Below are 12445 nucleotides of genomic sequence, written 5' to 3'. Positions count from 1 at the left end.
CTCCGAGTAAACTCGGGGCGGCTCACAGCATATACAAAAACAGAACAATAATATAAATCCAATTAATACTACATTAAAAACCATTAAATTCAATTAAAAGAAAGTAAAACCTATCAATTACCTATTATTATTATTATTATTATTATTATTATTATTATTATTATTATTATTATTGTACTGCGGGTGTATTCTATTATTATTATTACTTTTATTGTTGTTATTGTTATTATCATTGTCGTCTCTTTCATTAAACATGAAACTCCTCCCTCAAGTGAACATTCAAAAATGCATCACAAATACTATTGACTGGTGCTAATGGTTGATAGGGGTTGCTGCCAGAGTCCTAGGAATCAGCCAAGTATCTTCTTTTCTTCTTCTTTCTCTTCTTCTTTCTCTTCTTTTTCTTTCTTCCTTCTTCTTCCTCCTCCTGCATTAATTAAGCATGAAACTCAGTCAACTGAACATTTTTAAAAGTGGCATGAATAACACTGACTGGTGCTAATGGTTGATACGAGTTGCTGCCAGCGTCCTAGGTATCAGCCAAGTATCTTCTTTTCTTCTTCCTCTTCTTCTTTTTCCTTCTTCCTCTTCCTCCTCCTCCTTTATTAATTAAGCATGAAACTCAGTCAACTGAACATTTAAAAAAGTGTCGTAAATACCACTGACTGGTGCTTATGGTTGATATGCGTTGCTGCCAGCATCCTAGGTATCAACCAAGTATCTTTTTAAGGTGTATGATGTTCTGAGTAGTCCAGTTTTTTGCAATTCCACTGCTGTTATTGCAGGAAGCTGCAATTTCTTAGTGTGTTTTGTGAAATTCTTGGTCTCACTGTTACATGTTCCATTTATAATTGCATAGTTTGGATAGCCAGATTGTGATATTTTGTATTACTATTATTATATAAGATTTAATCTTCAATGCAATTCACAGTTGGGGCTTGGTTAAAAACGTAACAGTTCAAGTCTTAACCGAGAACCTAAGAGCTGTTAAGGTAACGTCTGAATATATAGGAAGTTCTGACTCAGGCTGGGGTTGGGTTTTTTTGCAGTCAGAATTTTCAGGTATGATAAGTTCAACATTTCTATGTGTCTAACGACCTTTTGGGAATTTTTCCCAGGGTTCCTATTACTATTGGTACAACCATTGATTTCTTCCTCAGCAATCACTCAATTTTAATTTGTAGATCATGGTATTTTGTTATTTTTTTCCTAGTTGTTTCTATTCAATTAATGCATCACCTGGTATTGCAATATCAGTGAACCAGGTTTTTTACTTTTCTACAATAGTGATGTCAGCTGTGTTGTGGGTAATATGTATGTTTGGATTAGAGAGTCCCACAAGATGTTATTTACTACTATTACTAATTATTACCAAAGCACCTGAGAGTAGAACAAGAAGCAATGGGTGGAAACCAATGAAGAAGAGAAGCAACTTAGAACTAAGGAGAAATTTCCTTACAGCGCAATTAACCAGTAGAACAGCAGGCCCCCAGAAGTTGTGAATGCCCCAACACTGCAAGTTTTTAAGACCACGTTGGACAACCAACAGTCTCCGGAGAGGGGCAGCATACAAATCTAATAAATAATAATAACCATTTGTCTGAAGCAGTGTAGGGTTTCCTACCTAAGCAAGGGGTTGGACTAGAAGACCTTCAAGGTTCCTCCTAACTCTGTTGTTTCTATTTCTACTATTTATTCAATTGTATGCCACCCATCTCTAGGCAGCTTACAGACATCCAATAGAAATGCAGTATGAAAGTTTAAATATGATATTTATTTAAGCTGTTTAGAGAGCCTCTTATCTCTGAGTGATTCACAAGCCCCGAAATAAAATAGCTCTTGGTGGGGGGTGGTAAGGGAGGAGAGATAAGTCTCCAGTGCTTTTTGTGAGGTTAAAAGGGCGGAGACCTGTCAGATCTCAGAGAGAAAGGTGTTCAGGTGGGCTGATGGCTAATTTCCTGGCTCCTCAGCTGCAATGCATCTCAGTCCTGCAATCTGCTAAATTACCCCCAAGAAAAACAGAAACCAAACAAAGTTTTCTCTGGGCAAAGGTTGATGTTGCGCAAAGGCTCCTATCTTGTTTCTTTGCTTTGGTGTCTCCTCAATCAGTTTTTGACAATGGCCACTTAGTGGACAGGTCCCTGCCCTTTGGAAGCAGTTTGCCATTGCCTCCTCCTTGGGGTTAAGGGAGATTGATCGGCCCCAAGTTCACCCACCTGGCTTCGGACTTAAGGTGGAACTAAAACTCAAGAGTCTTTTCTCCCGGTGTCTTAACTATGATACTAGCTTTCCTGACCCGATTGAGGTGGGAACTATGTTTGGAGCGCAGTTTCTTCCTCAGTTCTCCCTGGTAAAGACACCTGTAGGTTTAGAAATGGTTGCTGGTGGCGGAAAGTGGAGAAGGAGCAATAGAACACTAATATCTCCGGGACCACCTTCTGCCGCACGAATCCCAGGGACCGATTAGGTCCCACAGAGTAGCTATTCTCCAGGTCCCGTCAACTAAACAATGTCGGTTGGCGGGCCCCAGGGGAAGAGCCTTCTCTGTGGCGGCCCCGACTCTCTGGAACCAGCTCCCCTCAGAGATTAGAACTGCCCCTACCCTCCTTGCCTTTCGTAAACTCCTTAAAACCCACCTTTGTCGTCAGGCATGGGGGAGCTGAGATATCTCCCCTGGGCCTATTCAATTCAATTTATGTATGGTATGCTTGTATGTATGTTTGCTTAAATAATGGATAGTTTTAATATTTTAAATTGTAAATTATTAGATTTATCATGAACTGTTTTATTGTGTTGTGAGCCGCCCCGAGTCTACGGAAAGGGGTGGCATACAAATCTAATAAAATAAACAAACAAATAAGCACTACCCTCACCCTGGAGTCAGCTGCTTGTGTTTCTGTCGCACCTTTGCCGGGAAGGAAAGTACCCGAAGCAGCTGATAGTAATAGTCCCAAATCGTTGTGAAATTAAAAGGGTCACAGGCCATTTACTTCAGCCAGCAAATGAAAACCCACAAGCATTATAAAATTGTCCCAAAATATATTGAAGGCAAGTTAAGGGCGCTGCAATAAAATGTTAGAAAGCCAACTGGCTCCAGAACAAGATTCCTTATATGCCAAAGGCACTCATTGTTTCAGCCTGTTTTCTTATTGTATTGGTCAAACATGTTCAAAAGAATCACCCCCCCCCTCCTGTTTTTATCTTGCATGCACACTTGCACAAAATATATAGTGTTTTATCTCTTTCGTTTCCTGTCCAAATACTTTGTGTAATTTGTGACTAGTTGCAAGGGGAAGGAGGAGATAAGATTGGTTCCCACCCACTCTTGACCCAGCTGCTGTGGCCTAGAGGAGGAGCTCTTGCCTCACAACCAAGAGTTTGTGAGTTTGATCATAAGTAAAAGCAGATGTAAGGGTCTCCTGCTTGAGCAGAGGGTTGGACTAGTCCAGTGTTTCCCAACCTTGGCAACTTGAAGATATTTGGACTTCAATTCCCAGAATTCCCCAGCCAGCAAAAGCTGGCTGGGGAATTCTGGGAGTTGAAGTCCAGATATCTTCAAGTTGCCAAGGTTGGGAAACACTGGACTAGATGACCTGCAAGGTCCCTTCCAACTCTGTTAATCTGATCTGATCTTCACATTTAATATGTTCACTTTAAATATCAGAGAATTACAAAGCCCTGGAGGCTCCTTTGCGCTTGCTGTTACTCTATCACTCTCATGGTCTTGTGTGTAATCCATAACTTGGCACTGTCTAAGAATGCAAAGTATTCTGCTCTACTTTTCTTAATTTCAAACGATTCCAGGTCTACAGGGAGCACCAATCAAATTGGTTCATAACCTAGTGCTTTTCATTGTGTTAAACTCCTTTATGTCTTCCTTATAAACTCCGCCAAAATTCTCAAATTGCTTTGACATTTAAAAAAAACAAATCCTTTTTAATAACAACAACAGAGTTGGAAGGGACCTTGGAGGTCTTCTAGTCCAGTGTTTCCCAACCTTGGGAACTTGAAGATATTTGGACTTCAACTCCCAGAATTCCCCAGCTTAGGCAGGAAACCCTACACTACCTTCAGATGTTGGTTAGCCAACATCTTCTTTAAACCTTGTTCTAACTGTAATTGTTCTAACTGTCAGCCTTTGGAGCTTGGGGAGGGTGAAACATGAGGCTACTGGGTCATTTTTGGCCTCCAGAGGATCTCCATGGGGGTGGGGGAAGCTGTTTTCACCTTCCCCGGGCATTGAATTATGGGTGTGGGCACTCGGAAACATGCAATAGCATGTGTGCACACTCTTTCGGCACCCGAGGAAAAGAAGGTTCACCATCACTCCTGCTTGGGCATGGAGGGTGGTGGTGGACTAGATGACCTACAACAGTGTTTTTCAACCAGTGTGCCGTGGCACACTAGTGTGCCACGAGACATGGTCAGGTGTGCCGCGAAGCTCAGAGAGAAAGAAAGCAAGAGAGAGAGAAAGCAAGAAAGAGAGAGAGAGAAAGAGAATAAGAGAGAGAGAAAGAAAGCAAGAGAGAGAGAACAAGAGAAAGAAAGAGAGAGAGAAAGAGAGAAAGAAAACGAGAGAGAGAAAGAGAGGGAGGGAAGGAGAGAGAAAGAGAGCAAAAAAGAGGAAGGAAGGAAGAGAAAGGAAGGAAGGGAGGGAGGGAGAAAAAAATAGAGTGAAGGGGAGGAAGAGAGAGATAATTTTTTTGTCCAAACTTTTTTTAGCGCGCCCCCCCCCCCCCCCCGCTCAATGTGCCCCAGGGTTTCGTAAATGTAAAAAATGTGCCGCGGCTCAAAAAAGGTTGAAAATCACTGACCTACAAGGCCCCTTCCAACTCTGTTAATGTAAAAATTGCAAAGGACTTCAGACTTGTAATTCAGTAACATCTGGTAGGTCGCAGGTTCTGCACATCTGCCTGGGTGCTGGGTTTTTTAAAAAAAAATCAATACAGTGATACCTCATCTTACAAACGCCTCGTCATACAAACTTTTCGAGATACAAATCCGGGGGTTAAGATTTTTTTGCCTCTTCTTACAAACTATTTTCACCTTACAAACCCACCGCCGCCACTGGGATGCCCCGCCTCCGGACTTCCATTGCCAGCGAAGCGCCCATTTTTGCACTGCTGGGATTCTCCTGAGGCTCCCATCCATGGGAAACCCCACCTCCGGACTTCTGTGTTTTTGTGATGCTGCAGGGGAATCCCAGCAGGGGAATCCCAGTAGCGCAAAAACGGGCGCTTCGCTGGCAACGGAAGTCCAGAGGTGGGGTTTCCCAGCGAGGGGAGCCTCAGTGAAATCGCAGCATCGCAAAAACACAGAGGTCCGGAGGTGGGGTTTCGAGAACTTCAGTGTTTTTGCAATGCTGCGATTTCACTGAGGCTCCCTTCGCTGGGAAACCCCACCTCTTGCCTTCCGTTGCCAGCAAAGTGCTCATTTTTGCGATGCTGGGATTCCTCTGCAGCATCGCAAAAACACAGAAGTCTGGAGGTGGGGTTTCCCATGGAGGGGAGCTTCAGGGAAATCCCAGCAGCGCTTCGGCTGGCAAAAGGGGTGAATTTTGGGCTTGCACGCATTAATTGCTTTTCCATTGATTCCTATGGAAAACATTGTTTCATCTTACAAACTTTTCACCTTAAGAACCTCGTCCCGGAACCAATTAAGTTTGTAAGACAAGGTATCACTGTACAGTGGTACCTCGGTACTCGACCACAATTCGTTCCAGAAGTGTGGTCGAGAACCGATTTGGTCGAGTACCGAATTTATTTATCCCATAGGAAATAATGGAAATGGATTTAATTGGTTCCCAGCCCCTGTTAACTCGCTGGGAACCAATTAAATCTATTTTCTTTATTTCCAATGGGATAAATAAATTCGCTACTCCAAGCTGCAGGAAAGGTGGGGGCTGCTGCAATCCCGGCAGCTTTGGGGGGCTCTTTTCCTCATTGCTTCCTTTTATTACCTGTAAGCAGCTTCAAAAACTTTCTCCTTCCCTGTGGCTGCAACAGCGGCAGCTTCCCTTCCAGTAGCAAGAGCGCCGGGAAGTCACGTAACGAAGGGAAGCTGCTGGAGCGGCAGCAACTGCTGAGATGGCTCCGGCGGCTTCCCTTCATCACGTGACGTTCCCGGCGCTGTTGCTCCTGGAAGGGAAGCCGCCGCTGTTGCAGCCACAGGGAAGGAGAAAGTTTTTGAAGCTGCTTACAGGTAATAAGAGGAAGCAATGAGGAAAGGAGCCCCCAGAAGCTGCCAAGATTGCAGCAGACCCCACCCTTCCTGCAGCTTGGGGCTCTTAGAGAGCTCCTCAGCCCCCTGAAGCTGCCGGGATTACATTTCGGATAATGAAAAAAAATTTCTCTGGCTGTTCGGTATCTGAATTTTTATTCAGATAACGAAGCAAATTTTTGCCGAAAATTTTGTTCGTTATCCGAAATGTACGAGAAAGGAAGCGTTCGAGTACCGAGGTACTACTGTATTTGCTTTTATTTAGAATTATATTCTGCCTTGTTCCGCAGCTCAAGAAGGCAACAATGAACGTGTCAGGCACATTGAACAAGCGGGGTTGTGTGTTGATTGGCACGGGATCTGACCTCTGTGAAATAATGCCCATTTTTCGCAGTTAGAATGAAAGAAAAGGAAGCGAAGAGAATGCTGACTTCTGTTTGGACGTATAATGGAAGGAAACATAGCGCAGAACGTCTGTCCTAAATCGCTCGGATGGCTCCAGAGACAAGATAACGATGTGAAGCCCTGGCTCTGGAAATTTTCTAACTGCTTTTCAACTCCCGAACAGAATTTTCCGCTTGCTGCAGGAACGGTAGGATTATAGACCTTAACATGTAAAGTGTTCCCTCGATTTTCGCGGGTTCAAACTTCATGAATAGCCAATACAGTGTTCCCTCGATTTTCGCGGGGGATGCGTTTCGAGACCGCCTGCAAAAGTCAAATTTCCGCGAAGTAGAGATGCGGAAGTAAATACACTATTTTTGGCTATGAACAGTATCACAAGCCTTCCCTTAACACTTTAAACCCCTAAATTACAATTTCCCATTCCCTTAGCAACCATTTAGATTATTACTCACCATGTTTATTTATTAAAGTTTATTAAAAAAATATTTATTAAAGGCGGACGAAAGCTTGGCGATGACGTATGATGTCATCAGGCGGGAAAAACCATGGTATAGGGGAAAAAACAGCAAAGTATTTTTTTAATTAATATTTTTGAAAAACCGTGGTATAGCCGTTTCGCGAAGTTCGAACCCACGAACATCGAGGGAACACTGTACCACAGTTTTTCAAAAAATATTAATTAAAAAATACTTCACGGTTTTTTTCCTATACCACGGTTTTTCCCACCCGATGACGTCATACGTCATCGCCAAACTAATAACTTTTGCAAATAAATAACAAAAAAAATAATTATTGTTAATAAATAGTTATGTTTATAAATATCAGGATCACTAAGTGTCTTATTCAATGGTGAGTACCAGTAATAATGGTGAGTAAATGGTTGTTAAGGGAATGGGAAATGGTAATTTAGGAGCATAAAGTGTTAAGGGGAGGCTTGTGATACTGTCCATAGCCAAAAATGGTGTATTTACTTCCGCATCTCTACTTCGCGGAAATTCGACTTTCGCGGGCGGTCTCGGAACGCATCCCCCGCGGAAATCAAGGGAACACTGTATTAAGTAAAATGCTAAATTGATAAGGCAAATAGTCCTCCGACTTATGGCTTAGTGACCAGGAGTTACAGTGGACCTCCAAAAAGCTACTTATGACCCTATTTTGAAGTTAAAGCCATTGCAGCCTCCCCCACATGAACATTTGGGCTGTATGGTGAAGTAGTTAGAGTGCAGCACCGCAGGTTACTTCACCTAACTGCTAGCTGTAGTTCAGCAGTTCAAATCTCACCACTGGCTCAAGGTTGACTCAGCCTTCCATCCTTCCGAGGTGGGTCAAATGAGGACCTGGATTGTTGGGGGCGACAGGCTGATTCTGTAAACCGCTTAGAGAGGGCTGTAAAAGCACTATGAAGCGGTATATAAGTTTAAATGCTATTGGCAATGCTAAATTCACCCCTGGCCCCTCTGTCTTATCTCCTCCTCCATCCCTGCTATCAGGGTCCCACAGAGCTGGGGCCTCCTTCCCAGGCCTTCCTCCCCAGTTCCCTCACTGATCATGCAATTTACTATCTGCAGCCCAGAGGTCTTTTTCAAGAGGCAACTGGACTTTCTGGTGATGTGGTTGTTAAGCAAACCCATTGTCTGTGATGGGTGCGTTTTGCCAGAAACTGGAAGCAAATACTGGTTTCTGGCCAAAACAACAACAACAACCCTCCAATAAATCATGCTCATATGACTGGGATGCAGCAAACAGCCGTAGCCCAAAATATGATCACGTGACCGCAGGATTATGAATCCAGGTCATAAGTACCCTTTTGGGTGGTCCTCAAATGGTCTCTAAACTGTTGGTCAAGGAGTACCTCTGTTTCTAGTGAGCTTGGATTTTTCTGTCTGAAATTCTGTTTGCAAATCTTCAGGGAACTAATCTGGCCTCCATTTGTCACTCTCTTCTCTCTCTCTCTTCTTCCCTCTGCTCTTGCTCTGTCTCTCCCCTTTCCCTCTTCTGTTTCCCCCCTCTCTCTCTTTCTCCCCTTCTTCTTTCTCTTTCTTCCTCTCTCCCCTCTTCCTCTCCCCCCTCTTCTTCTCTCCCTCTTCCTCTTCCTCTTCTTTCTCTCCCACTCTCTCCTTCCTCTCTCTCCCTCTTCCTCTTCTTTCTCTACCTCTTCTATCTCTCTCTCTCCCTCTTTTCTCCCTCTCTCTCTCTACCCCTCTTCTCTCCCTCTTCCTCCCTCTTCTTTCTCTCCCTCTTCTATCTCTCCCACTCACTTCCCTCCCTCTTCTCTCCCTCTTCTTTCTCTCCCTTTTCTATCTCTCCCCCTCTTCTCTCTCTCTCTTTCCCCCTCTTCTTTCCCTTCTTCCTCTCTCTCCCTCTTCCTCTTCTTTCTCTCCCTCTTCTATCTCTCTCTCCCTCTTCTCTCCCTCTTCCTTCTCTCCCTCTTCTATCTCTCCCACTCTCTTCCCTCCCTCTTCTCTCTCTCTTCTTTCTCTCCCTTTTCTATCTCTCCCCCTCTTCTCTCTCTCTCTCCCCCTCTTCTTTCCCTTCTTCTTCTCTCTCCCTCCCTCTTCTCTCCCTCTCTCTCTCCCTCTTCCTCCCTCTTATTTCTCTTCCTCTTCTCTGCCCCTCCCTCTCTCCCACTCTTATTCTCTCTCTCTCCTTCTTTTCTCTCTCTTCCCCTCTTCTTCTCTCCCTCTTCTATTTCTCCCCCTCTTCTCTCTCTCTCTTCCCCCTTCTCTCTCTCTCTCCCTCTTCTTTCTCTCTCTTTCCCCCTCTTCTCTCTCTCTTTCTCTCTCTCTCACTCTCCCCCCCTCTTCTTCCTCTTCTCTCTCTCTCCTCAGAACAAGCCCATGGAGAGCAAGAAAGCTCCCGTAGAGCTGAAGGAAGCTCCCCCAGCTCACCACCCTCCTCTGCAGCCCTTTGCGGCTGTGCCCCTCCCCGATGTCCACTCCCTCCAGCCAAAGCAAATCCAACTCCTGCCCAACCCGAAAGTAAGCTGCTGTTCTCCTGGCTCTGATTCCTCCCCACGGGTCCCTCAGTTGCACTTTGGTGGCGGTGGCGGCAACATCGGTGGTGGTGGCGGCAACATCGGCAATGGCGGCTTCATTCACCCCGGGACAGTCTTAAACGCTCCCGGCACTGGGACGATCACCTGGCAGATAGGCTCAGAGTTGGCTTGTCCGTCCTCTTCGTCGCTCCAGAACGGCCCGGCGAGAAGTAACATGGCCGGCGTGTGCCGGGAAAACCATGTCCCTTCCTGCCCTCACTTTTCCTGCTGCGGGAAGCTGCACTTCCAAGCCTGTCACCTGCATAAACTCCATCCTGTTCCCCCACATCCGGGCTGCACAACTCCGGGCTATTTTTCCTGTTCTGAATTCAGTGGGGCGGAGGAGCACCTGGCCCAGCCGGAGCGATTGTCTTGCGTTTGCACCAACTCGCTGCACCTAAAGGTTTCACCTTCCCTTTGCTTGAACGGCCCTCGCCACTGCACGGAGTGTCTGAGCAAGGTTTGTTCCTCCTCCCTGTTTTAATCCTACGTTGCAAAATAGGGGAAGGTTTATCTGTGCCAGCCCTCGAGCTTTGACCTAAAGGCGGGTCTTTGACAATTCACAACACCAACTCACCACCGCAGGAGAAAAATTATGCTAGCATCAAGGAAGTGATGGGATAGAGTCCTTAAAAAAAAGGAGGGACAGAATGAAATAGGAATGGCAAAAATAAAATGAATATTTTTTTAAAATAATTATTAGGTTTTTTTCATACTATAAGAAGCTCCTGACATTGTCAACTAAACAATGTCGTTTGGCGGGACCCAGGGGAAGAGCCTTCTCTGTGGCGGCCCCGACCCTTTGGAACCAACTCCCCCCAGATATCAGAGTTGCCCCCACCCTCTTAGCCTTTCGTAAGCTCCTTAAAACCCACCTCTGTCGTCAGGCATGGGGGAATTGACTTTTTCCCTCCCCCATGGCTTATAAAAGTTATACATGGTGTGCTAGTATGTATGACTGGTTTTAAATTGGGGTTTTTTAAATTAACTTAAATGTTAGATTTGTTTTACATTGTATTGTTATTGCTGTGAGCCACCCCGAGTCTGCGGAGAGGGGCGGCATACAAATCTGATTAATAAATAAATAAATAATAAATAAGACACACTCCCATTTTCGGCCTCGGTGAATCCCGTTTTCGGCCTCTGCGCGCTCTGTTTTCAGAGGCAAAAAATGGACCGGGTTGTGGACGGGGCTTCAGCAATGTATTTGTGCCATAAGACACATCGACATTTCTAGCCACTTTTAGGAAACCAAAATGTGTCTTATGGAGCAAAATATATAATGAAAAGAATTGTTAAATTGTCCCGCAGCGAGTTGTCCCATTCCATACGAGGGCCACCTGGTCTGAGCACAGCCAGATAGATGGACTTTTCAAAATGGTTGCCAGGTAGTCCTCATCTTAACAATGGGTCCTTCTTTGTCAAGTGGACCAGGTGAAATGGAAGCCTTATTTGAAAAGAAACCATCACAAAAACAATATATATGATAGGCAAAAAACGTGCTCTTTCTAATGAAATAAAAATGAAGCTGATTGAAGGTGAGAAAACAGCGATAGAAAAAAACAGGCTCTTTCTAATGAAGGTGATGAAACAAATCTATCTATTTTCTTAGATTCAATCATCTTCATTGTTAATTCATCAGAAACAGCACGTTTTTTTCTATCATATATGTTGTTTTTGTCATGGTTTCTTTTCAAATAAGGCTGCAGAAATCAGTCAGGTGGACACATGGTCCACTTGGCAAAGAATGACCCCAATCACAATAGAGCGCAAAATTTTCTGTGGCTAAGCAAAACCGTTGCCACGTGAGTTTTGCCACGGTTGTCAACTGGATCGACGGCGTAGTTAAGTTGCTAAGTGAATCTGGCTTCCCCCTTTGCTTGACCGAAGGTCGCGGGAGGGGTCATGTGACCCCAGAGCACTGCGACCATCATTAAATGAATCTGTCTGAATTTTGGTCACATGACCATGGGGTGTGCGCCCATGGTCGTAAGTATGAAAAAAACGTATTAAGTCACCTCCCCCCCACTTCAGTAACTATCGGGATGTTTATAAGTCAATGAGTTCTTTTACCTGTCAAAAAGAAATAGCCATTCACCAGTAGGCGAATGGGAAGCTTTTTTTAAAAGCCTGCCTCTCTGAAGTCAATAGAACGGCTGACCGGAGTTGGTTTCTATGTAGTATGCTGCCTTTCTAAGTGTAGAACTTTTGGAAAGAAGTGCAAGGGGACACTAATAGGATGTTAAATATACGATGAACAATTACAAAGGAAATGGCAGTATTAGTTAAAAGGAACGAGATGAGAGAATTTAGAGAAATGAAAGAAGCAGCGATAGAAAGCACTCAGGCGGTAATAGTCTCAGGCTGGAAGGATGCAACAAAATGGACAATACAAAATTTGTTATCGGTACATGGTGGATCATATTCAATTTGAGATTATGGATAAGAGGATGAACTCGGCCAGTGAAACTGATCTGCGGGAACTGATGGGACGATGGGACAAGCTAAGAGGACATGTGGTCAGTAGAATTCAAGACCAAGCTATAAAGAATAAATTAGAATCACTTTATAATATGTAAAGAGAGTTAAAGTGGTATATACAAAATATGCCCCCATTTTGGTGGAGGGGTGTGAATGTTGTCAGGTGGTGGGCACTTAGAACACTGGGCACACTGTTATACGTTGTGTGTATGTTTTATTGTGTATGTTTTATTGTTATTGATAAAAATCAATAAAAATATATTTTTTTAAAAAAATAAGACAATAACGGTTCTTCCTCTGCAGTCA

General features: G+C 44.2%; 1 protein-coding gene across 1 annotated transcript in view; it reads left to right on the top strand.

Annotated features, from left to right (window-relative positions):
* The window catches only part of MARF1 (meiosis regulator and mRNA stability factor 1), a 53960-nt gene that overhangs the window by 625 nt on the left and 40890 nt on the right, over positions 1–12445 (top strand). The window contains exons 2-3 of the mRNA XM_070760232.1: positions 6618–6811; positions 9453–10135. Of these exons, the coding sequence (XP_070616333.1) occupies positions 6668–6811; positions 9453–10135 (827 nt within the window). The 5' untranslated portion in view covers positions 6618–6667. The remainder of the gene's footprint in view (positions 1–6617; positions 6812–9452; positions 10136–12445) is intronic.

The sequence above is a fragment of the Erythrolamprus reginae genome, chromosome 9 (assembly GCF_031021105.1).
Source record: "Erythrolamprus reginae isolate rEryReg1 chromosome 9, rEryReg1.hap1, whole genome shotgun sequence".
Taxonomy (NCBI): domain Eukaryota; kingdom Metazoa; phylum Chordata; class Lepidosauria; order Squamata; family Dipsadidae; genus Erythrolamprus; species Erythrolamprus reginae.
Note: the sequence above shows the minus strand (reverse complement) of the source record. Positions and strands in the feature narration are given on the sequence as shown.